Source organism: Micromys minutus, assembly GCF_963924665.1.
Source record: "Micromys minutus genome assembly, chromosome: 1".
NCBI lineage: Eukaryota > Metazoa > Chordata > Mammalia > Rodentia > Muridae > Micromys > Micromys minutus.
The window spans coordinates 10,536,885-10,562,141 of record NC_137969.1 but is presented as its reverse complement, the minus strand read 5'-3'; the positions used below and the strand labels follow the sequence as shown (position 1 = coordinate 10,562,141).

The 25,257-nt window shown below is 38.9% G+C and overlaps 1 protein-coding gene across 2 annotated transcripts in view; it reads right to left on the bottom strand.

Moving 5' to 3' along the window:
- PPARGC1A (PPARG coactivator 1 alpha) overlaps window positions 1-25,257 on the bottom strand; it is a 94,460-nt gene that overhangs the window by 4,327 nt on the left and 64,876 nt on the right. For both annotated transcript variants that reach the window (XM_080932576.1, XM_080932577.1), the window contains exons 8-12: window positions 13,402-14,317; window positions 12,812-12,919; window positions 12,544-12,664; window positions 3,011-3,132; window positions 2,515-2,666 (exon numbers count right to left, since the gene is read on the bottom strand). In XM_080932576.1, the coding sequence (XP_080788702.1) occupies window positions 2,515-2,666; window positions 3,011-3,132; window positions 12,544-12,664; window positions 12,812-12,919; window positions 13,402-14,317 (1,419 nt within the window). The remainder of the gene's footprint in view (window positions 1-2,514; window positions 2,667-3,010; window positions 3,133-12,543; window positions 12,665-12,811; window positions 12,920-13,401; window positions 14,318-25,257) is intronic.

Below are 25,257 nucleotides of genomic sequence, written 5' to 3'. Positions count from 1 at the left end.
CAGGGTAGTTCATTAGTAAGGGCCATTTGCCTACATGTCAGTAGACAGAACCAAAAGATAGAAAGTCCTAGGTAGGAGATTTCCATTCCTGGCTTTATCACTATAGCCCTAATGAACTGACATGAGATTTTCACTCTGATTTATAAATAGTAGTTAGAATCACTATATTTTCTTCTAATAGTATTGTAGACATCATTTACCAGCTTTCTGGTAAGAGACGTAATAGGACATCTTTTGAGGAGTAACTTTATTTGGAGAGGAAAATAAAACAGGAAAAAATCTACCTAAGAAACAATTTCCCACCTCAGAAATATTAATACTTGTTATGTTAGTTTTGTTTAATTTTAACATAGCTATAAGCTTCCAACCCCTTTATGTTTGGAGTATGTTACTATGTTCCTTGTATTTAGGGATCATATGTGGCTTGAAATATTTACTGTAAATTCTTCATGGTTGATGAAAATAAGACCCTTGACATCTTTGTTGAGCGCCAAAGCTACAGCCTAATGTTCATTTTCCATTTAAAAACAGTTCAAAATCTCTAACTTCTGATTACTCATCCTTTTAGGTGTAACCTATTTATCACCGTTTAGTCATCACGATGTCAAAGTCTCCACAGATTTTAATATACTTACACAAAGATATGAGATATTTTTAAAAGATATAATCAGAAGCTAGCAGTGAATCAGGTCTCGGACCGAGGAGGAGCATGACTCTAAAGCTGGGGCGCTTCTGTTTACCCCCTAAATGTGTTCAGAACACCCACACCTTAATGACCCCAGTATGCTTTAGGGAGCTTCAGTATCTCAAAGTATTGCAATGTGCATCAAGCATAATTCATAAAAACAAACAACCAATAAAACACCGAGTGTGCTTACCAATGGCAAAGCTGCCGTGGCTGCTGGCTAGGCGGGAAGATAACCAGCTGAGAAGGAGAATTTGTCTTAGAAAAACTTCAGCCAGTTCATTTTGGAAATACCATCCAGCCCTCCTTCTGCCATGATGTATTGTGATCTAAAGACCCCTCTAGGTAACTTGTTTTAAACTCTAGCTGTTATGAGAGAGTGGAAACACCCTAGCCTCCATCACTAAAGAAAATAAGTCAAATCAACTCAAGGCTTCAATCTGTCTTGACGGTTTTTATCAGCCAACATTTGAACAAATGACTTGCCAGGTTTTATATTTTCATCCCTTGGCCTCTATCTCTCCTGCAGTCAGCTCCTGCTTCTCCGTCCCCTCTATCTATTTAGCTTGTGAAGTGAATTATAGCATATTCCCCTGAACAATGCACTGCACCTATATCAGTTATGCCAGGAAGACACAACTGTGCTGGAAGGGAGAAAGAAATCTCAGCATTTGCTATTCCCATTTGTCTTTATATAGTATCAGAGCAACTGTGAATGGATAGCTAATAATGCTGAGGAATAGATGCGTATGCTAATTTTATCCTTATTATGATTTAATTTCAAATAATCATGACATGCATATTTTCCACCTTTCTTCATTCCTTCCTCAAAGAATTAAAGGGCATATAATGCACATGTTAGATAGTGAATGGCATGCAATGGAACAAAATTAAAATTAGAAAGGAAATTAAGATGTCCATTGTACCATTATTTATAACATCAAAAATAATAAAAATTGAATACAAATAGAGTTACAATTAATTATCTAATATAATGACACTACATGCCTGGGAAAATATTAGTCAAACATTTAAATATGTGGATTAGCTATTTTTAGTACTATGAATCATATCAGAAAATTGATATATGTATTATTGCTGAAAAAGGTATTTTAACTATATGCACAGGTATAAGCACATGTATGCACATATGTATCATGATCTTGACTACAAGAAAAAAAGCAGTCTAAGACAAAATTCCGAAATTAGTTGCTAATAGTATCCATGGGTAGTAAGCTGATTGGAATTTTACTTATCATCTAAGGGGTCTCCTTTGTACAGGAAAAAGTAAATAGTTATTTGGATTTTATTTTAACCATATGTCCACTGGGCAGGATAATACCATGGTCTTCTTACTGTCATTTTGCTCTTAAATAAGAAAAGCACCCAAAGCTTCCTGTGCAACATGTAGAGTATTGAAACACTCCACAAACCTGGTGCTTGTTATAATTTATTCAGTAAGTATGTGGTCATTTAGCTAGTGACATAACAAGGAAGGATGAACAAGCCCTTGGCACACCTCGTGCCACAAAACAATGAGAGTGCCTGAGTGTATTGGAAAGGATGGAGAGTAGGCAGGCAGAGAAGACACAGAACACAGAGATATGTACAAAGCTTGAATACATGTAAATATCACATCAATCACATTCATCCACAAGACAATAACACACACGTTATGGATTGTGAAGACATAGCATCTATTCAGACAATCCAAGGCCATCTGCCCTTTATTGCTCAAACTTAAGCACCTTGCTTGTGGAACATTCATTTCCATTTTGAGCTCTATGCTACGACTCCAGCCTTCTATGTACAATGGTTCTATATCTTACCTAGGTCTGCATAGTTAGACTTGAAAAATTGCTTCCGTCCGCAAAAGTACAGCTCGAAGTCGGTTTCATTGGACCTCCGTAAAGTATATCCATTCTCAAGAGCAGCGAAAGCGTCACAGGTGTAACGGTAGGTAATGAAACCATAGCTGTCTCTGCAGTGGGCAGGGAAGAGACATCGAAAGCTAGTTAGGCAGCATCAGCACTGAGGACTGCTACCCCTTCTCCTCTGGAAGACATCACTGGGGCAGCGTCTCTGCCACCAACATCCATTTATCAGTGTGATTGTCCTGTCAGGCAGCTAAATACTTATTCTGAGACAGGAAATCTCAACTAGAAAGATTAATAAATAGGGATGAAAGAAAATAAATAAGGTTCTGAACTCAACTTGTCATCTGTCAAAACACTTACACTGGCAACTCCCATCCCAGTAATCGTAGGGTCATAATTTTTTACATACGTCAGCTTCTAAACAAGAAATAATTTTGAAGATTCTCACCCATCATCTCGCAGATTTACAGTGCATTCCTCAATTTCACCAAAAACTTCAAAGCGGTCTCTCAGTTCCGTGCGCGTTGTGTCGGGTCTGATTTTGCCAACGTAAATCACACGGCGCTCTTCCTATAAGCAAATGGGAAGGAGAGACTTTTTCTCACTCTAAAGACAAAATGAAGATGTGCCACTAGAAGCATCCGTGGACTCAGAATCGTGTACAGAGCAATCTCATTAGAGCAAAACTGACACCACATTTAAGGAAAAGCCACACAGGAACCAAGTTTGACTTTTCATGTCTTAGGTTTGGGCTTTTCATTCACACTTAAGCTTTCTTCTCAGCAGATTGACTTTTCCCTACTTTTTTTCTCCCACTCTTGTCTTTTTACCACAGGAACGTTATGTTCAGAAGATAGATTTATGTGGCAAGTCTTTTTTTTCTTTTTACATCATTGAGTGGATACCAGTACCTATGAAATATGTGAACTCTTATGACTTGGTTAGTAATCTTCAGAATTGGTACAAGAATAACATTGGCTAACAAAAGTATTTAATTTCCCATCAACTCAGAGTTCCTTAAAGGGTGGTTCTTAATCGCTAATACACCAAAAAGTTCCTGAAGGTACATGTTCAAAATGCAATTGCTGGGCTTTATCCAGAAGCTAAACAAAAATCTACCAGGAGAAAAGCTTCGACAGTCCTCATTTATAGCAGGGACTCAGAGATTCTAAAGTGTGTGGTCTAAAGACAATCATTTGACAAACAGTCTTAAAATGTAAGCCATTTTTAGCCACGAGTCTCTGAAACATATGACATGACTTAAATATATATAAATTTGTTATATCTATCTATCTATCTATCTATCTATCTATCTATCTATATACATATATATATGTATATATATATATATATATATATATATATATATATATTGTCCTTTGTCAATAAATTCAGTCCTATTTTAGGAACAAATTTAAAGGGGTGTGGCTCATTTCTACAAGTGAAGTAAATATGATCATAATGTAGAAGTCATTGGAAATTTATAACCTACAAAACACAGGAAGATTATATTGTTGCCTGTATATATGATTCTGCATATCAAAATGTAGGGTTCATTCTTAGGTAAAGAAACAATTTTGAATATTTTGTTCTAAAAAGTGGCCAAATGGAATTATGCCTCAAAATTGAGAACATTTGAAGCAACTGTAGACACAGCCCTAACCAACGTGTTTATGTGGCTACGAGAGACAGGCAAAAAAAAATGAACTTGAGGTTGCAAAGATTTAAATTCAAGGCAAAGTCTGGGAAACATGAGGTTAGAATGCAGGTTCAGTTGCCCAAGAGGTTTTTTGTTTTTTACCCCTAGTTACAGTATATTTCATTCTTGGAAGTTGCAAAAGTCACATAAGGCTTAAGGCAAAGAGAAGTAAGTCCACTGACATCTGTTGGCAGCTTTTCTGTTTTTACAGATATTAGCAAGTGGTCTGCCACAGAATGAGCACTTGCTACTACTTCTGAGGCAAAACTGAGCAATCTGCATGTTATGTAGCTTCTTGGATGGCCTGTTCAGCTACGCTTACTCACATGTACCATAAACACTACTGACCACCTTCATCAGGGACAAAAGTTCCTTTGAGCTTCAGATTACCAACTACCTCTGTAGACTTTCTCTAAACCTCTTAAACAGGAAAAACATTGCTAAATCAACCATTCTAGGTACACACAAGAAGGCCAAGGGAAGGCACTGGTGCCTCTGGAACTAAAAATAGAAACTGCTGGAAGCCACCATGTGGGCACACAGAACTGAACTCAGGTCCTATTGAGTGTTAGGTCCTTAGTCTCTCTCTAGTTGTCTTCTTTCTTCCCTCCTCTGAGGCTAAACTTTCAACTTTTCTTTCTGGGTAGTGAAATAGTTCTCAGCTTCCTTACCCATGTGAATGTTTGCTCCTTCTAATTTGTCCTTTTCCCACACATGGAATGGAACAATTTCCAACAAAATCAAGAGGGTTCAGTCACATCAGTTATTCCCTAAATTAAATGTATTTGTGGCTTCAAGTATGTTTGAGAAGACATCTAATTCAATAACAAGCCCTATTAGGTAGGCCCGGCAAAATCCCAACTTGTCTTTGTGGACTTTTCCTCCACAACTCTTCACTTCCTTGACTTGAGTTTTTATGATGAACTTCTACAAGGTCCTAGTTACAGTGTGTTCCTTCCATCTCAAAGTCTTTTCACATGGTGTTCTACTGTCACTTGGAATATATTTCTAAATTGGACCCCAAGCTGCTCACACAGACTCTGTAGAATTACATTAAACTCCATAGCTGTTTCATTTGAGACTGAGACTTCAGGTGAAGTCCTGTTAGCTGATCTCATAAAACCTGTTTCCTGTGTAGTCCTCTAAGCATAACTAAATCATTATAGTTTCTTCACTGCTCAATGTCTCTTTCCATGTACAGTGAAGTTCTGAAACTGGAGCCTATATCTTTCCCGTGTTCCTCTTTATGTGAAGTATAAAAGAGAACCTCAATAAATATCTGAGATAAGCTGAATTAAAATCAATTAATGCTTTATCTTTTATATGTACAATTATTTTGATAGCATATATACTTGTACACCACATGGCTACATGTGTGCCTGATACCCATGGAGTTCCGAAGTACAGTTCTGGAACTGGAGCTATAACGGTTTTGGACTACCTAACTAATACTGTGTCTTTTTCAAGAGGCAAGAAAGTAATACTCTTAGCTAACCATTGTCTGCATCTCCCAATTAATACTTTTAACACTAAACCATGCCAGGCAGGTCTTTACTGTCTGAGATATTCCAGCACAGGATTGGTGCTATCTAAGTATGGCCCTCTATTAAGGAAAAAGCCCTGCCTAGGCAGCTCAAATGAGTGAGTGACCAAATGGAACACAATGGAGGCTTAGAAGTATCCAATAAATGCTCGTTTTAGTCTACTATACAAGAAGACTCATTTTAAAAAGAACTCTTGAAATCAGAGGGGAGACTGCACTGAAATAGTTGGTGAACATCATTCCTCTGACCACGGCTATCAGGCTATCAGGCCTACTAACTGGCCCAATGAAGTAAAGCAAGCAGACACATAATTCATTTCCATGTAGATTGTGTGGCACAGCTGAAGGCTAAAACTGTGTTTTCCAGTGAATCCAACACAGTTGGATGGTCAATAGCTAGAAATAGCTGGTGAGGCTCAAGCCTTAAGCAGTACTTCACATACAAGATCCAGGGAATCATAACATGACATTCCGTTCTATTTACTCATCCAGTTTCAGCCCAACAGCCAACTGTGATGGGACTGTTATCCAAACTTAAACTTCCTGGCGCCGGCTTGCATGTTGTTATGCTTTATTTTTCTTTTAATGACTGTTTTAGGAAAGTTACTACTGTGTAAAGAAAGGAGAGGGAACTGCAGAAGAGAAGGAAAGAAATTGAACCACAGCACAGAAATTGCTCAGCTACCATTATGGGAATACACTCAGCCTATGTGTTCAAGGAAATGTGAACTTACAGCTAAAATCGACCATATGTGCAGACATATCAAGACAGGTTCTGAATTGCGCCTTTATACAGAAGTGAGTACGGCAATGATCTTCATAAAAAGGCGTAACCCAGAGGACCTTTTCTAGGACCGAGAGATTCTACCCTGAAGGAAAATAGAGCTTGAAACAGTTGCTCCTTGATCACTCAAATTGCATTTTTAATCTACCAGCTTATTTTTTACAAAACACAAGGATGGGGTATGCCGTGCTACCTTACAAAGAACAGAAGATTGAAGACAAGCTAGAATGCTCTACAAAGATCTGATGTCTTTTGTTTCCCACATGCTAAACATGAAAATAGATGATAGAAACCTTAAGGTCTAAACCTCAAGGCAAAGAGAAAAATCTGTCCACAATTGGCCAAGATTTCCAGCAAAGAATCAGACTTTTAACATGCTGAAGTTGAATTAGAAGGATGAATTGAGTTGCTATCTTTAAAAAAATAACATTTGCATCCAATTTTTCAAGATATTAATTTCTAAACAGGAGATGAAAGGAGAAGAAATCAAAATGCTTAATAACATTTCTAACTTCTTAAGGGCTGGAAGGAACTCAGAACCTTTGGAAAAGCCTGGTTGAAAAATTATTTTCAGACCAGTTTTCACTATTGAGGAGGATGGAACATTTATCAAATAACTTTTAGCTTCAATTTTCACAAAGGCTAGTTTGCTGATGGGGTGGATAATAAAACTGAAGATTTATGTTGCATTAACCGCTGCAGTAAATCCTCGTTATACTAAAACATGGGAGATAAATAAAGAAAATAAAGCCTGGCAGTATTAACTGACTTTGTATTACTAAAATCTTTATCAGGAAGACTCGAGCTTGTGGTTAGCTGGGGAAATCAAGCAATGGTTGTTTCTCATGCAAGAGTAAGTGACTCTCAGAAAGGGGGATTTGACTGAGGAGAGTCGGGAAGCAGCCAGGACTTGACACTGGCTGAGTACTATGTAGACTGAGTAACATGTTAGATACTTTAAAATGGATGAGCTCAAATACAGGGGAATGGCCTGTATTTCTAGACTGTGTCTAGAACAATTTCAATTTTGGTTCCCAGTACTTTGTACATTTGTAATTTGGAGTAGCATAAAAATTGTTCATTTTTCTTTCTCTACAAAGAGAACTCCATTTAAACCTTTAGAACAAAAGATTTTTGTTTTCAATGCCAGAGTAGTTGCAAAATGACTTCAGCACTAATTCCCGTGGTACTTGTGGGGTAGAGCCTATGCTCAGCATGCAAATCCTGTGTTCCACACTCAGCACCTCCACTGACACACATAACACACACATGCACATACATGCACACACACAAACACACACATGCACATACATAAACACACACACATACACACACAAACACACACATACACACACAGTATTATGAATATTATATACTACTGAACAGTCTAGTTAAATACTGTTTTTTTGTAAAAGGCAACACAGTTGATAGCCAGCTCTATATATAGCTGGTCAGGAAGAAAGGTTAACTGAAAAAATATTGTCTTTGCTCTTAATGTTGAGTATACTTAGGAAGTGGAAAAGCAATTTACTAAATGTTTCCTATTAAAGTGTATTTTTGAGACAGAAACAAAACTGAGCATTAAGAAACTACTTCTAAGCAAATAGTATATAGAATCTTCCAGGTTGGAATGTAAGACCACCCTGAGTTAATCCAGGACCTAACAATCAAGTACGAGCTGAGATGTAACCAGATTTATAGACTGCTAATAGTATTCATTAAAAGTTTTATTTGAATATACTTAGAATACAAAAGTTGCACTACTTAATGCAAGTATTTTGATGAATTTGGACATATGACTGCACCTGCCAAAACTTGCTATAATAAGGCATTGATTTCCTTGGTTCCTTTCGTGCTTCCCCCCTACACATCTCTCTCTGTGTATACTTAATATCAGATCTAACACTTAAACCTATCAAAATGCACACTGTAAGAATAATTTTGTAAAATCGATCCTCTAACATTTCTTTTTCTCACAAAACTGAATATATATATATATATATATATATATATATATAAACATAACTGACAGAGCTACATTTTGGAGAGAGACATTCAGTTACGATATGTTGCTTGTGGTTCCTTGGCTGTGTGGTGACCGATAGAGCAGAGCTCGGTGAGAGGCTAGCCATTTCTCAGCATCTTCCTTTGGTTTTAAGCACTGAGCCATATCATACTGTCTAGATTTGTTCTTTAAATTAACATCCCATTATCATGTTTTCTAGCAGAGACTGTACAGCTTGCAAATGGAATTGGACTTGGGTTCCAACAAGAAATTAAAACAGTGACAGTTCAGACACTAAGCACTAATCTCTGGTGTTCATAGCCCCAGTGTAATGTGAACTATTTTAAACAGAGGGGACAGAGAAAGGCAGGGAGTCATCTGGGTTTTGAGATGCTTTGAAAGGAAGTCACGCAAAAGCAGACACTGATGCAAAGGTAACATTCAGTCATGATGGAGAATTCTGTATTTGCAGTTTCTAATTGTTACTGTTCCCTTAGCTTTATGAAGATTTGCTCGAACGGGGCTCTATTAAGACGTTTAGAGCTCCAATTCATGACAAACTTGTCGACCTCCTAGACCACTTTACGTGAAAAATTAAACATAAACACACTGCAGCCCTCGAGACAAAATTGAACACGTATTCTGTAAAATATCAATAACCACAATTTAAGATTTCTTAAATTTTCTTTTGGAACTTTGGAATTGCTGATCCTCTAGGTACATGATTGCTCTGGTGAGTAAACCAGGAAGTCTTACATCCAAGACATCCCAAACTCAAGTGGCTATCCATCTCTTTAATTTAAGAGTACTCAAAAACTGAATGGAAGTCACCTATCTAGCCTACTTAGGTGGCCTATCTTGGCTTCCATAGCTACTTCCTAAATAGAATTTAAACCATGTGAGTCAGTAATCATTGTAGGCAAGCTGTGCTCAAGCCTATATAAGTAGTTTTATTTTTAAATGCATCATGGCACATGAAAGAAAACCTTTAGGATAGGGAGAGAAGCAAATCAATTACAAAAATCTTCCTGTGGTTAAAGCCATTACACAGTACACTGTGTTTTCAAAACAGTTCAAAATCTTTAACATGAGTTACAAGACACCAAAACCTTCCTGCCACTGAGACCTACTGGCTGCTTTCTTGTCTGGCCTACCCCAGTGTTACAGTTAAAATCCTACCCCAATGTTACAGTTAAAATCCTACCCCAATGTTACAGTTAAAATCCTACCCTAGTGTTACAGTTAAAATCCTACCCCAGTGCTATAGATAAAATCCTACCCCAGCATTAGAGTTCAAATCACTAAAGTATAATGAACTATTTTCCAGAGATACTTCCTAGGCACACCTTCACCTTGAGTGGGAATGTTCGAAAAAGCATAGTTCTATAGTAGTAATCTAAAAATTTCTAAGAGCCACATTAACATAAAAAGAAATAGAAAATAACACTAATAAAACATACTATTTATTTTAAAATAGCTAAAATATACTATGACTCATGATTGGTGCAAAAGCACTTCAAGCTTTCCTACTGTTTTTTGTACTAATATTTCAAAATCCATTCACATGGTTCATCTTAATTCTATGTAATTCATTTAGGGTGCCATATTGGACATAGTAATAATTAAAAAAAAAAAACTTTGCCCTCCCTATTTTCAAATTTTTAATCACTTTTCATTTCCCCATGTTTGTTCTTTCTCACCCATAAGTCTGGATGGCCACTTTTAACCATGTAACTTTGATGAACCTTCTGTGACACTGCTAATCACATTGTATTTTGAGTTTCTACATTTTCATCTCTCAGCTGATTTTAAGCTCTTTAGACTCAGGTATCAAGTCTTACCTAAATTGACATCTCAAGCACCTGGGGTGACTTGTCACAGATTCTAAGACTTCATGTGTGTTCAACAAAAGCCGCATATAACTTTCCAGGTGAGGATTTATGCAACAGAAAGTTTCAAATATGCATGAAGCACTTACTACCTATAAACTCCTGTGTTCGTAAACAGTTTCTGTTCCCTAGCTTTTCTTCAAATGCCTTTTCAAATCTAAATAAACACCCATGCCAAATGTCTAACCAGTGCCTGGTACTTAATGCACAATGTTTTCATATAGACAAATTAACATTTGAATTACTCTAAGTCCTTATTCAAAGGGTACTGATAAAAACTGTCTTGGTCAAAGAATTAAATCAACATTTGAGAGACAGAATTACGAGATGTCTTTAGAGACAGTTAAGACAGCAAATGCTGTCTGTCTCTGCTTCATTATTCTAATTAAGTATCCAGACTTAAATTATTTTGGTAGGCATAAAATAAATACATGTCATTTATCTACATATTTTTGATTAAAACATTCATCTGGCTTTGATTAAAACTGCACTACATTTTGCCCAAATGAGCAAATAGCCCATTTTTTTTTAAGAAAAAAAAATCAAGAACTTTATATGATATGAATTTAGAGACAGTCAATGCACGAATTGGCAAAGGTCCGCAATGCGTAGTCTCTCAATGTAGTTTTCTGTTGTAATGAGTAACTGTAATGCGTGTGGTGAACGGGCTCTGTAAACTATACAGAACTCATAATGTGCGTTATGACAATTGTTGGATAAGGCATTCATTAGATAGCGGTAGGAGAAAAGTAGAAGTTTTCATTTTCATTAGTCTTCCTAAGTGAGAACTAATGACACTCTGGCAAATCTTAGCATCACAGCTTATTTGAAAGTTGAGGAGAAAAGAAATGATGTAAAGTGTTATAATTCGCAGAACACCTTTGACTCGGTCCTTGGTAGACCTGGTATTTAATGGCAGCAAACACCCAGAACTTTATTCAACCTAACCGTTCAATTATTTCTCGCTTCTGATGCTTTCAGTGTTTATGATTAACAAACTCCTCATTTAACCTTTCTTCTCCAGTTGGTGACTATTAGCTAAGATTTGACACCATCAGTGATATGTTTGATACAGGGAATTTATTAATTCTTTTATATTCCTGTTCTTTTTTTAATATGACAGGAACTCAGCTCTAATGGCTGGAGCCTGTTTCTCTAAAGCCTGGTTAGCTCATATGCAAAATGTGTCAAATGCTGCCTTGCACAGCAGTGACTTGGGGTGGCGGGCACAGGAGGCAGCAGGTGCGATGAACCAAAAACAGTGCCATATCTCATTGATCAGCCATAGTTCACAGGAACACTGTGCTGGGAAAGACCGCAGCCTAGGTGGGACCTTAGAGGGACAGAAGTATGATAGATTAAGGTTGTTTGCCGTGGTCATGCCCTGAATTCTGACCACAGGTTTTGCCAACCACAGTCTATGATGGTTAGTGGAGAAATCTGGGTCCAGACTGCCTATTAACAGCTAGTGAAGGACTGAATCGGGATTTTAGGAACAAATAGGTTCAGCATAACCTGTTTCTTCACTCCTAAACAACAGTCAGCATTGCCCACACGGTAGGTGACTGTACAACCCTCCCTCCAATCAGAGGCAGGCCATCAGAGGTGAGAAATGCTGACTTTCTCAGCCAGACTTCCTCTAGGACCTACAAATGCAATATAGAATCTCCGACGCTCTACTCAGAAAAGGAAGCGTCAGGACACAGCTTAAAAAAACCACGTTTTCCAACTCCTCTCAAACCAAAGAAAGCTTTTCTTTCTCCATTCCTTCAAAACAAAACTTGAGAAAGCTAAGGGACTTCCCTAACTCCACTATAATGACAGATAGTAAGTAGTAAGAACACCATTTGTTTTTCAAATAAGGGGACCCTAAGACTCTGATATTTTAAGGCCAAAATGTTGACTATTTATCCATGTGAACAAAGCATTTAACTTTTAATTGTTGTTTAATTTAAATAATAATAATAATAATAATAATAATAATAATAATAATAATAATAATAATAATAATAAAGTCACAGAGGAAAAGGAAAGAAAACAAATTCTCTGCGTGCTGCTTACAATTGCCTTCTGCTTCTGCCTCTCCCTCTGCTTGGCCCTTTCAGACTCTCGCTTCTCATACTCTTTGCGGTATTCATCCCTCTTCAGTCTTTCGTTCTCGCTTGCTTCGTAGCTGTCAAACCTGGGAAACACAACTTCAACATTAAGTCAACCGTCTCCGTTTGCACCAATGAGAAGACATCAGCATTTGTGAAGGGGAGAGAAAGAGTTTTTGGGTAACAGTCTTGCATTGTAAAGGGGGTGGGGTGGGGAGCACAGGCCTCATTACCTGGGCCTACGGCTGTAGGGTGACCTTGAACGTGATCTCACATACAAGGGAGAAGAATTGCGGTGTGTGCGGTGTCTGTAGTGGCTTGATTCATAGTAGTAACAGGATCTGGGAGAGAGGAGAAAAATCAAAAGGACATTTGCAACTGCCTCTTAGCGTGAGTTTACCGGGACCACTGAGCATCACTGGTCGCCCTTTCTTTCCTAGCAAGATCTTCCAATGCTGGAGGTCAGCTGGTCAGCCTGGAGACCAAGAAGTGAGCTACTCCTTCTCCGTGTCGATTACAGATACTAGCATAGCTCAAAGGAAGGTGCGCTGTCAGGTTTATCGATTTCCCGGGATAGGGCTGTTTGTCAGGTAGTGGAAAACAGTTACCCAATCAAGTTTCTTACAGATGGCTCTCTGCGTCCTGACTGGCCGAGGTAGAGCCCTCAGAGCGGGGTGCGTGAGAAGGTGGAGGGGAGGGGGATGTACAACCCTCGGTTTGTTTGTTACTCGGGAGGCTCCAGAAGAGCAACCCGAGGTTGGATTTTTTTTTCCTACGACTTCCGGGGAACGACTAGAACTGGGAGAGGTTTTGACAGCCGTACCTTGAAGAGGATCTACTGCCTGGGGATCTTGACCTTGACCTGGAATACGGTGATCGGGAACATGACCTGTGTCGAGAAAAGGATCTTGAACGAGAGCGCATCCTTTGGGGTCTTTGAGAAAATAAGGATTTCGGTGGTGACACTGAGTCTCGACACGGAGAGTTAAAGGAAGAGCAAGAAGGCGACACATCAAACAATGAATAGGACTGCGTGCCATCCCAAGGGTAGCTCAGTTTATCATTTTCATCTTCACTGTCATCAAATAGGCCGTCCATGGCTAGTCCTGAATTTATAAACACAGGTAGTTTGGAGAATTGTTCATTACTGAAGTCGCCATCCCTTAGTTCACTGGTCTTGTCTGCTTTGTCGTCAAAAACAGCTTGACTGGGGTGACCGAAGTGCTTGTTCAGCTCGGCTCGGATTTCCTGGTCTTGGAGCTGTTTTCGGGTGCTGCAAGGAGAGACCTGCTTGCTGGCCTCCAGAGTCTCTCTCAGGTAGCACGGGCCTGACTCTGTAGAAGGACAGATGTGCCCCTGCCAGTCACAGGAGGCATCTTTGAAGTCTAGTTGTCTAGAGTCTTGGAGCTCCTGTGATATGTTAATGAGTATATCCGTTTTGGAATTGACTGACTGGCAGTAATCATGGTCACCGAACAGCCGTAGACTGGGCCGTTTCGGCTTCCTTTCCTCGTTTCCTCGGCTAAGCGCTGAGGACTTGCTGAGTTGTGCGTACAACTCGGATTGCTCCGGCCCTTTCTTGGTGGAGTGGCTGCCCTGGGTACCAGAACACTCACTGTACCGGGCCCTCTTGGTTGGTGGCGGCACCACGGTCTTGCAAGAGGGCTTCAGCTTTGGCGAAGCCTTGAAAGGGTTATCTTGGTTGGCTTTGTGAGGAGGAGTTGTGGGAGGAGTTAGGCCTGTGACAAAAGAGAAACAAAAATAAATGTAGGAGGAAAAAAGAGAGAGAGAGAGAGAGAACAGAGGTGGATATAACGTTCTTCAAGGGTGAACGTATTCCTAACTTTGCTAAGATTTCAGACCGTAGTTAAAACCGAATGAGGAAGAAGCAAACTAAATCCATGACAAGGCCTGAAAAATTGACTCTTCTTCTGGGCCTCTGTCGTCCAGCAAAGATGGATGGACAATAGCAGGCAGCTGAGAAGGCTGTGTAGATCAAACATGTCCGCTAACAAATCCCACTGCCTAGAAAACAGGAATGTGTCACTGCCAGCTGCCTCAGAGCAGGCATCACCAACACTGGAGTTTTGCAGGGTGTTGTTTGGGTCACTTAAAGAGAATCCATGTGTTGGGACTTAAAAAAAATCATGACACAGCTTTGGTGGCATTTGTTTGCAATGAGTACTGCAGGAGATAAATAAATATATAAACAAACAAACAAACAAACAAATAAATGTGGTCCAAGGGTCTTTGAACAATCAAGAATGCACCCTTGGGGCAATACTGAAAATAATAATAATATTAAAAAAAGAATGATGACAGCAAATTTTATTCACGGTTGGATTTATGCACGTAGACATCTGTGAAAGAAGTTCAGCAAAATAGGATGGCCCTGGTGAACATAGGGAACCAGAGCCCCCTCCACACTTGAAGGCAGTGAGTCTTTGTCTCCATAGTTCATTAGCTCGGGAAGCCATGGCTAATGTAGGTATAATACTTTTTTGTAAGCATAGCTAATACTTTCGGTCTAAAATATGGTTCTGCAACAGAAAGCTAAGTGCAAAGTGGCTCTAAATACCACCATGCCAGGGGACCATTTTATTTAGAGCAAATTGTCACCGAGGGTGATGAGCTAGAAGGACTGAAAAGAATCCAAGTTTCAGCAGCTAATTACGTAAGAAACACATAAAGGAAGACCAGGAAGCCTAAGAGTTGGTGCCTTGTCTGCCGTGCTACAGAACATCTTAGGGGGTGGGATATTCTGAGACAGAGTAGTTACCGCTAAGACTCACCCATGAATAAACTCTAGTCAGCCCACCCTGCCCAGGAAGAACCACTGTGAAGATCCACTGTCCAACGCACTTTGAAGGAGGGCAGGCTACAGTTTAAATGGCTTTATACTGACAAGGAAACATTTTAGTTTACAATAGATTTTATACTTAGGAGGATGGGTGAATGCTATTCAGAAAAAAAAAAAAAAAAAGGCTTCAAACTGGTTAACAAGCCTGGGGTGAGACTCAAGGCAACTGTGCATTTCAAGGGGGAAAAATTCCAACCTTGCTGGAGAAAAAAATATACATATAAATATGTCAAGAACCAAGTAGGTCACAGAGAGCCATGAAATTTTGTTATAAAATAAAAATTTTGTCTGTTCTACTACTTGATAATAAAGATATGAAAGAAATTAATATTTTCTCTTTAAAAGAATTTTGTAGGCAAATGGATGGAACTAGAGAATATCACCCTGAATGAGGTAACCCAGTCACAAAAGAACACATGTGGTACACACTCACTGGTAATGGGATACTAGCACCAGAAAACTCTGAATACCCAAGAAACAACTCACAGACCTTGTGAAGCTCAAAAAGAAGGAAGGCCAAAATGAGAAAGCTCTGGTCCTTCTTAGAGAATAAAAAACAAAGAAAAAGAAAAAAGAAAAATCATATATTTATCATATTTGTTATGTAACTAATTTTATAAAATAAATTAAAATTTTGCTAAAAAAGACTTTCGTGCCAATCCTTGCAAGTTTTTGCTTGTTTAGCTCATTATCTCGGTGGAGAAAGGCAAAGAACATTCAGAAAGACAATACAAGCAGAGGTGTTCTTCCTTTGGCCACACCTGAGTTGCACAGGAGCTGGCTTTGTCCACCCACCCTCTCTTTGCTTCAGCCAAGAAGTAGGTAACGTTTCCCAGGCATGAAACATCGGTACCATTGAGGTGAGTGTTCTCTCTGCGCCCTTCTCCATTAGAGATGCATAGGACTTGTTTCCACACTGAGCGGTCCCTATTCTTTTTGTTTAGACAAGGCATTGCTCTGTTCGTGTGGTGAGATTTCTACCACAGGTTATCTTTGAACAAGGCAACACATTTTCAAGTATTCATGCTCAAAAGAGAAGATGTCAGGTCCTTGAACACTCTCCATTGGAGCCAAAGATGCTCATCAACTGATGATGAGGGACTGGGGAGATGACTCAGCTGTATGGTTCCTACTGGAAACGTAAGGGCTCTCCCCCTCCCCTGGGCTTAAATATTCAACAGCCATGAAAAAAGTCTGCTGTGGCACAAGAGATAGGCAATCAAAGCCAAATAAATCCCTGACAGTCATTGGCTCTAAAGGTTCTCCAAATACATGATATCAGGTTCAGTTAGAGTCTTTGTATCAAAATCAATCAATAAATACAGCTCACGAGTAAAGCCATGTGATTCTAAAACCCTGGCTACCACATGATACATCAATGTGTACCACACATGAACATGTCAAGATCAACAGCTGTCTACCCCACATGAAGTTAGACATAGTAGACATATGCACACTAATAATGACTAATCTGCGTGTCTATAAGTGCCACCAATGAGAGAGAGAGAGAGAGAGAGAGAGAGAGAGAGAGAGACAGAGAGACACAGAGAGAGAGAGAGACAGAGAAGTGACCCTTGACACCGGAGTAAGTAAATGTCATTCACCTGCATGCATTTCTTTATGCTCATTCGTTTGGTGTAAGGTTTACTTTTCTAATGGCTGGGGTTGGGATGCCTCACATCCTCTGTGTTGCATGTCTCCAAATTTCTGTGTCTTTTGCCATTGCTGTTTTTAACAAGAAGCATGTCACTTTTCTCCACAGGGGTCGTGCATGCTTTGGAGGATGCTGTGTGGATTTAATTGCCTTACAGGTTATTTTGTTCATTTTTTTTCCGGTTTCTCTCTCACGTGTCAGTGGCCTAAGACTCACTTAGGAGGCTGGTTGCACATTTATAATGAGAAGGTTTCCAGACCACATACTGGGAGCCAAGGTCTTTGAACATCTGGATAGCACGTGGCCTTTACTCCAAATATCTATGTTTTGACTGACAGTCCAGATGTATAAAAAGAAACCCTGAACTTCAGAAATGCCAAATTAGGCCACTATAAAAGAGAGACTAGCTCTAAAAATACCTTGTCTATCTAGGGATTTTAAATATAGAAATTCTTTTACTCTTGAACATCTGAGACACTTTCCCAGTATCTAAGCTAATTATTGTTTAAATAAATGGTTTTCCAATTGTTCTCCGCTGTCCTGATCTTCTGATTGTACTTCATTTCTGTTAAAGACTAAACTTTCTTATGGTTTTCCCAGTGGAGAACCTCTTGCCACCGAGTAGGAGTTCATAGGGCACCTACTATGTGCTGGATGCTACATGGGGTTGCTGGTACTTTAAAGACTCTAGCCTCAGGGACAGTACAGTTCCTTTTAATAAGGAGGTCATTTTTTCAATTTTGAAATAATTATGTTTTTTGTTGAAGATATGCTTAAAATGGATGGAAATTCTTGGGGGAAAAGCAAACGTGTGTTATGGCTGGTACTCCAGGGCTGTGCGATTCCACTCACATCACCCACTAAGACAAATTCTACTTGTTCAACAGACCGAAACAGTTCACTGTGTGTGCATGGGAGACTAGGGGAAAGATCTTAGATAATTTGCTATTTTCTTTATATTCTTTACCAAAACCCCTGTAATCAATGAGTGTCTTTATGTGAGTCAGAGAAATCTCATGAATGACAGACTTTATATCACTTGATGCTTAATGAAAATCTACTTCCAGACAGAGTCAAGACCTAAGGCAAGCTACAGCAAAAAGAAAGCACAAAGAACATTTTTTTTCCTTTTAGTGTTGTGTCAAACTTTTAAACATCGCTGACGGGACAGGTTACCGCTCTTGGCCCTTGAATCAGCTATATTTCTCTAACCTGACTTGCTCTGCCCACAGTTTCCTCCTCTGTGGTTCGGGAGAGGTCAACATTCAATTCCTTAATCCTCAATTCCTTTCTCATCTCTCCACTAATGGCTGGACTCTCAATTTCATGCCACAAGCCTAAATCAACAGCGCTAATGCCTCCCATAACCTCTGGCTTCTTCCCTGCGTGTTGATTTTTCTGGGGAATGTGTACATTTTAGTGTTGACAGTACAAGGTATATTCCATGCTCTCTCTTGAACTTAGCAGGTTTTGACAGATTTATGTGAGGACAGATGGCCATTACAGGCTGAAGGCTGACAAGAGGCAGTTCAGAGCATTGTTAAGACACTTGCACAAACTCTCAGCAGTACAGCTCCGTGCAGAATGTAATTCAGACTATAGCTTTTTTATTGCTGCCTATTTTCTTTTGTCAAAAGAGCCTGCTGTGCAGAGCAACAAATGGCTGCTATTACCCAGAATGTAATGGGTGTCAGACAAATCACGTAACACAAACAATCAAGAGTATGTAGGTCATATTTCAACAGAGCACAACCTTAGCAATATTTATGATTACTGCATTGAAATGTGCTCCATAATAAACAAGTACCTCTACATCACTCACATTCCCTCACACTTGTGCACAGCCGATCTGGGAGAAGTGGTGCACACTCTACAAGTCATCATTTTTAAACAGTGCTTTTATTCAAGGAAAAAGGTCAGAGACAAGTTTGGTTCAAATTTGTTTCGTTTTGTTTTTCATTATGTGTCATGAAATAATTTTCTTGAGAAGCTCTCCTTGGACTTTGTTTGCTTCCTTGCTTGGACGACTCTAATTGTGAGGCTTCTGACCTGTTTCTTGAGCACTAGAATCCACTTATATTTTTGCAGGACCTTATTTTCTTACTTGGGTTATGTGTCTCTAGCTCTTTCTGTCTGTCTGTCTCTCTCTCTATATATATATATATATATGTGTGTGTGTGTGTGTGTGTGTGTGTGTACATATCTATGTATACAATTTACAATCTGTCTCAGAATCTTCTGTTAACTCTGAAGTTTTCTTCCAAATTCACTTAGCAAGATTTTGCTTTGGCCGTGTGACAATTTAGGATTTGAAGGAAAAATAGTGAGGGGTTAAGTTAGCTTAGAAATTGACCAAGACGGGAAGGCAGGGCAAAGACAAGCAGGCCTTGGCTTCCTTCTGTACCCCGGAGCTTCAGAACTTGGAGAGCACGTCAAGACAGTGTAGAGATGGCTAATACAGTGGGACAGTAGCTACTCTTACAATAGGTGCTAAATTATTTGGCTGATCCTAGTTTGGCTGATGTCCTTTGACCTTTGCACAAGAGTCACTCGTGCAACCCGAAATCCATCCACTAAAGTGTTAATACTTGGCACAGTAAGGCCTCCTTTGCATTGCCCTGGTGCTCTCTGGCTGGCACCCACCCAAACTGACTAGGAATTCCCAGCCTGATGTCATGAACTGTGCTACGTTTCATGGCTGATCATTAGGAATGAAACTGACTTAGCAGAAGACCTTCAAGACTTGCCTACAAAATGCACCTAATACCACAAGTTTCACTTGGAGAATCTCAAGTGGAAGTTGTCATTGATTGTCCCTTAATTACTGTCCCACAGACCTGGGGCTGGGAACCTGCAATTGTAGTTATCTACTACTAAAGCCCAAAGTTGATGTGTGGTTGGAAGTTTCTTTGCTATCTTTGGCTAAAATGGGCAATGGGATGCTATCGTTCCCACAAAAGAAAACAGAAGAAGAAAGTGGAAGCTTTGCCGATCTGGCTGAGATGAATGAGGCTGAAAATAGAGGAGAATAGACAGTCAGTCACCAAGCTCTACACTGGGCTCCAGGGAAAATTTGCTGGGTCTCCCTTCCATGGATTCTTCCTAAATAGGAATGGATTAAACACCCCTCCAAAGTCAGTTTGTACTTTCATTTCTTAACATTATGTTTATTGTTACTATAGTTGTTGTTGATGTTGTTATTAAATTCTGTATGTGTGTGGTAGCACATGGGTGTGTGCATATGAGTATGTGTGTATGTGCATGCACAGATTTTCTGTGTGTGTGTGTGTGTGTGTGTGTGTGTGTGTGTGTGTGTGTGTGTGTGTGTGTATGCTCGAGCTTCAGATTATGCAGGTCAGAAATCAAGCCACAGGTGTTGGTTTGGCCTATCTACCATGGGCATTCAAAATCAGGTTGTCAAGCTTAGCAACAAGTGGATTATCCATTGAACCATCACTTCCAAATTATCTAAAGCTGTTGGTGACTTTTCCTGGATAACTCCTGGCTGCTGTTTAAAGTTCGTGTTTGTCTCTTTTCTTCAAAGCACATCAAATACAGAAGACATAGCTCCCAGAAGGACAAGTTGTATGGAGTCTAAGCAATGCTTCTTTTAGAAAAATAAAGATTCTTCTCTTAGATGAGAAATTTAAACTAGGAGAAATTGGAAATTAATTGGTTCGTACGTACTTGTTTTAATCACAAGTTCACCAAAGTGCACTTTGAATGATTAGTTATTTCAACTGAGGAAAAAAATACTGAGTTAAAAATAAATGATATCCTAAGAAGCAGATGGAGGACCCAGCCTCAAACAGGACATATAGAACAGGACTGCTCTGGATACCCAAGAAAAATCTCACAGACCGTATGAAGCTCAAAAAAAAAAAAAAAAAAAAAAAAAAAAAAAAAAAAAAAAAGCCAAAAAGTTGAAACCTCAGTCCTTCTTAGAAAAAAAACAAAACAAAACAATAAATGTATAGCACCCACCCACTCAGAGTGGAGTACACCTAGACCTTAAATCATTAATAACTCAAAAGCTAAGAAGATAGACTTGTGGCAATATTTGGTATTTAAATATCATCATGTTTAATCTTTACACACCAAGAAAAGTTTGACTATTTCCATGTTACATTTTGTTTTACATGTACTTTATGATCATTGTAAATAGTAAGATTTTGAGGCATAAGTCAAGTGCTAAAATGCTTTTAATAAGCTGTATGTGAATCTCTGGGGTTTTTTTTGTTTTTGTTTTTTTGTTTTTTCTTAATAAATTTTTAAGAAAAAAAAAAAAAGAAAATAGCAGGACAGCTGGATCTCCCATTCATGGATTCTTCCTACATACAAATGAATTAAACACACTTCCAAAGTTAGTACATTCCTTTTCAAAAATTACATTTATTGTTATTATTGTTGACCTTTTGTTGTTATTAATTCATGGCTGCACATGGGTGTGTGCATATGCGACCATCACAGCAGAAGGGACACAAAATTTGTAAGAACCTAAAGTCCAGGATAACTTTTCTGGGATAGTATCTTCTAGATAGGGCATGAATGAACCCAAGAACTCAAAACAATATGGCTGCCTGCAAAAGACCTGAAGAAAAAGCAGGCAACGAATGGCTGCTAAGGGAGGTTGATGCAGTTGGTTTTGTCTCTTCTTTTTCCTTCTCCTTCTTCTTCTTCTTCTTCATTTTTCAGGGATGAGACCTGAACCCTAAGAGGTTAGACCTAATAATAAACATTAATTGTACTGTGTGCGTTTGTGTGTGTGCCGGTGTATGTAATATATGACAAAAAAAAAACAATTATAGAGAAACAGGAAAATCATTTGAGTTGGGGTAGAAATGATGTGCATACGTTGTACTCATTTATGAAATTCTCAGACAAATACAGTAACAAACCAAATTAACTACATGTCCACCCCATTTAAAATGATGTGATCAGAAGTAAATGTGGGCAGAGCCCAGTGGTCTGAGAGTGAAAAACCAGCTGATTATTTTGTCCTGTTCATCCTTTTTATCAGTTATAAAACGGCATGGTTCTTTCACCATGCTTATAGTGATAATCAAAACGTACATGCATATACATAAAACTGGGGGCCAGTTACTTGGGTCCCTAAGAAAGCTCCTTCCAGTCTCATGTTTCAAACCATCACCTTGTTAGGCTGACATGGCCTTGCTATTTCCATTTCAGACATAAAATCCTATTGGTAGTGTCTGAAAAATCTCCATATGCAAGAGATTTAACTGCCTTCTGCCACAAGAACATTCTCCTTCCTCTCCTCCTGTTTTACTAACAACTGCTATTTTGAAGTCAAATTAGTTTTTACACCTGTAAAAGAGAAGAGTCTTTCTTACCATCCACAATGAGCTAGCTTAGGACCATCACAAGGAACTCAGAGCAGCTGGCAATACCCAATAAAACAAACTCTCTATCTCATCCCTCCTGCCTCCCAAAGATGCTACAGATGGGGTACCCACATTATTCTGGAGGTCTTAGAATTCTGTTGAGTCTTTACATTCTCACTTAAATGTTTGGGGAAATTCACTAAAAAAAAATAATTTCAAGTAGAGTAAAAGGAGACACTAGGAGGGTACACCCAGCAGTTTCATTCCCTCCTCTGTCTGAACCAAACTGAAGAAGCATATAGATCAAAGATCAACATATCAACTGTATGGATGATGTTTCTACTCCATTCACCCCCTGGTGCCCCTGTGGCAGATATCACTAATTGATCATGACATTCCCACTGAGTACAAACTTGGCCTCAGAATCTTTCCCAACACAGTGCTTCTGGCAGCCAATACCAATCAATGGCACTTGGCAAGGGGAAAGAAAGCTATTTAACATAACAGATGCCAACAAGTACTATCTTTAAAATTCAGAAAAGAAATCTACAAACAGAGCTGCTTTGAACTCCAGAGTTCATCAGGAAGCTGCTGTCAACGTATAGTCGTTTCCTAGATAATGGAATGGGCAGAGAGTCAGAAAGATACTGTGCCTCAGCTGCCAGTAAAGAATCACCAGCATTGGAGGGAGCAGGGGCTGTTGACAGAATCTGAAAGTTCTGGTGCTTGTACCTCTATTTTCTAAACCCTGTACCTGTACCAGAAGAGTAGTTATCCACTGTTTGCTAGAGTCGGAGTGGCTGTGTGTGTGCCACAAAGCAAAACAGGAAACACAGCATGTGACATTGCCAAGCTGGCTACAACAGAGAGATCAGCAAGGCTAGAGACAGACCAGACTTGGAAACTTGAGAAGCAAGTGAGGCGGCCTCACTAGAGGCTAATATATACTGAATGCTTGCACAACATGCCCACTGTCATAGTCTTGGTTAAAACCCACAGAGACTCAGTCACTGACTTGAACTTGAGTTTGTCCAACATCAAAGCCAGGTTTTGTACAGCTTCACTAAGATATGCTGTCTTTTTTATTCTAATGGTGTGCTTTCATTTTCATCTCTGCTGTTTATAAAGTGCTTAAACTCAAGTTGATTTACATGCCGTTGCTATTCTTTTGGTAGGGCACAAATTAAGTACCATAAATATTGTATTTCTACTTGTAATTGTTACTTATAGTATGAACGTAGTCTCATTTAATGGTTATGAACATCACCTTAAAACTGAAGAATGACCAAGGACACAGAGCAGCCCTGGTAATGGAGAGGTAGAAAGGAAGGGGTATGGCTTCTTCTTTAGTCTCTTGCTGGTTTCATCAATGATACACTCACGTTGTCATCTGGCATTCCTTTGACTCTGCCCTCTTGCTTCTTTCCCTCCACCCTGTTCCAAACTGCAGTGTAAATATATTCATTGCTTAAGACTTGCCAAGTTATCCAAGTCTACTCAAAGCCATTTCCTTCCCATAGATCACCTATGCTATTCCCTAGAGTAATGTGTGCTGGGATACTCCTTCCCTCCTCATCTCCTCATCACAATTCTCTCTGTTGTGTAACTCAGTCTTGCTTCACTTCAGCTTCCCTACATCGTCACTGACATTTTGCTTAGCAAACTATGAACAACTCATGGCACCTCTTTTTTAAAAATGCCAAAATATTATATATAAATGAGCTTTTTTCCTTTTGTGCCACATATCAACAAACATTCTTTTCTTAATCAGTTATTAGGAGATATCTCAAACTTTAGAGTTGTTAGTTAATACTTCCTATGGCTGACCCCATTGTTAGCAATAGACATGGAATTATTTATTTGCCTCAGACTGGTTGTATTCTCACCATGACTTCACTTATTGCCAAGAGTGAACAGAGAAAAACAACCCTGGTAAATAGATTTTCATCATACCAAATAATCTTTTAAAAACAAAGAATGAAGGATTTTAATAAAAATATGATAGGGAAATCCCTGACAGAAATAAATGTACTATATAAAATGCTAAGCATGTCTGATTTCATAAAATAATTTCCACCTGCCTTTTCATAGAGTACTATAATCTAAAACTTTTAAGTAAATTATTTAAAACTAAAAATACTCCCCAGAGTTGGAGAGTGAAACTCGGTAGTACAGTGCTTGCCTAGTAAGTTCAAGGACTTTCCTTTCTTGCAAAGACCACAAATATAAATAAAAAAGTATTAGAGAGATGACCCAGTGATTAAGGGCAGAAGACTTGGGTTCTGTTCCTAGTACCCCACATAGTGGCTCACAATTACGTGTAATTGCGGTCCCAGGGATCCAACACTTTCTTCAGACCTGTGCTGGTACTGCATGGGTATCGTGCACAGACACACATGAAAGAGAAACATCCATCAAATAAAAATACAAAAATAAATGAAATAAAAAAACCCAAATAAATAAATAAAAGAAGAAAACAAAAATAAGTGGTTTATAATATAATATCTTTAATGGAATAAACACAAGCAGTGTGATGTGTTCATATTTGTAAATTAGAAAGACGCCTTTGCATGAAGACATTCATTATCGACCTGGATGTAATGATGCATGGATGTCCCCTTGGCACTAGTGGGACTATAAATAGAAATATCATTTTGCAAATCAATGTAGAAATGCATGTATCAGAATGTCCTAAGACATTTAAGTGCTTACTTTTGGCATTAACGTCTATTAAAAATCTAATTAAATCAGATTTTAAAATGTATGCATAAAGATTTCCCCACACTGCTATTTTAAAATAGTCACATTATAAAACAACCT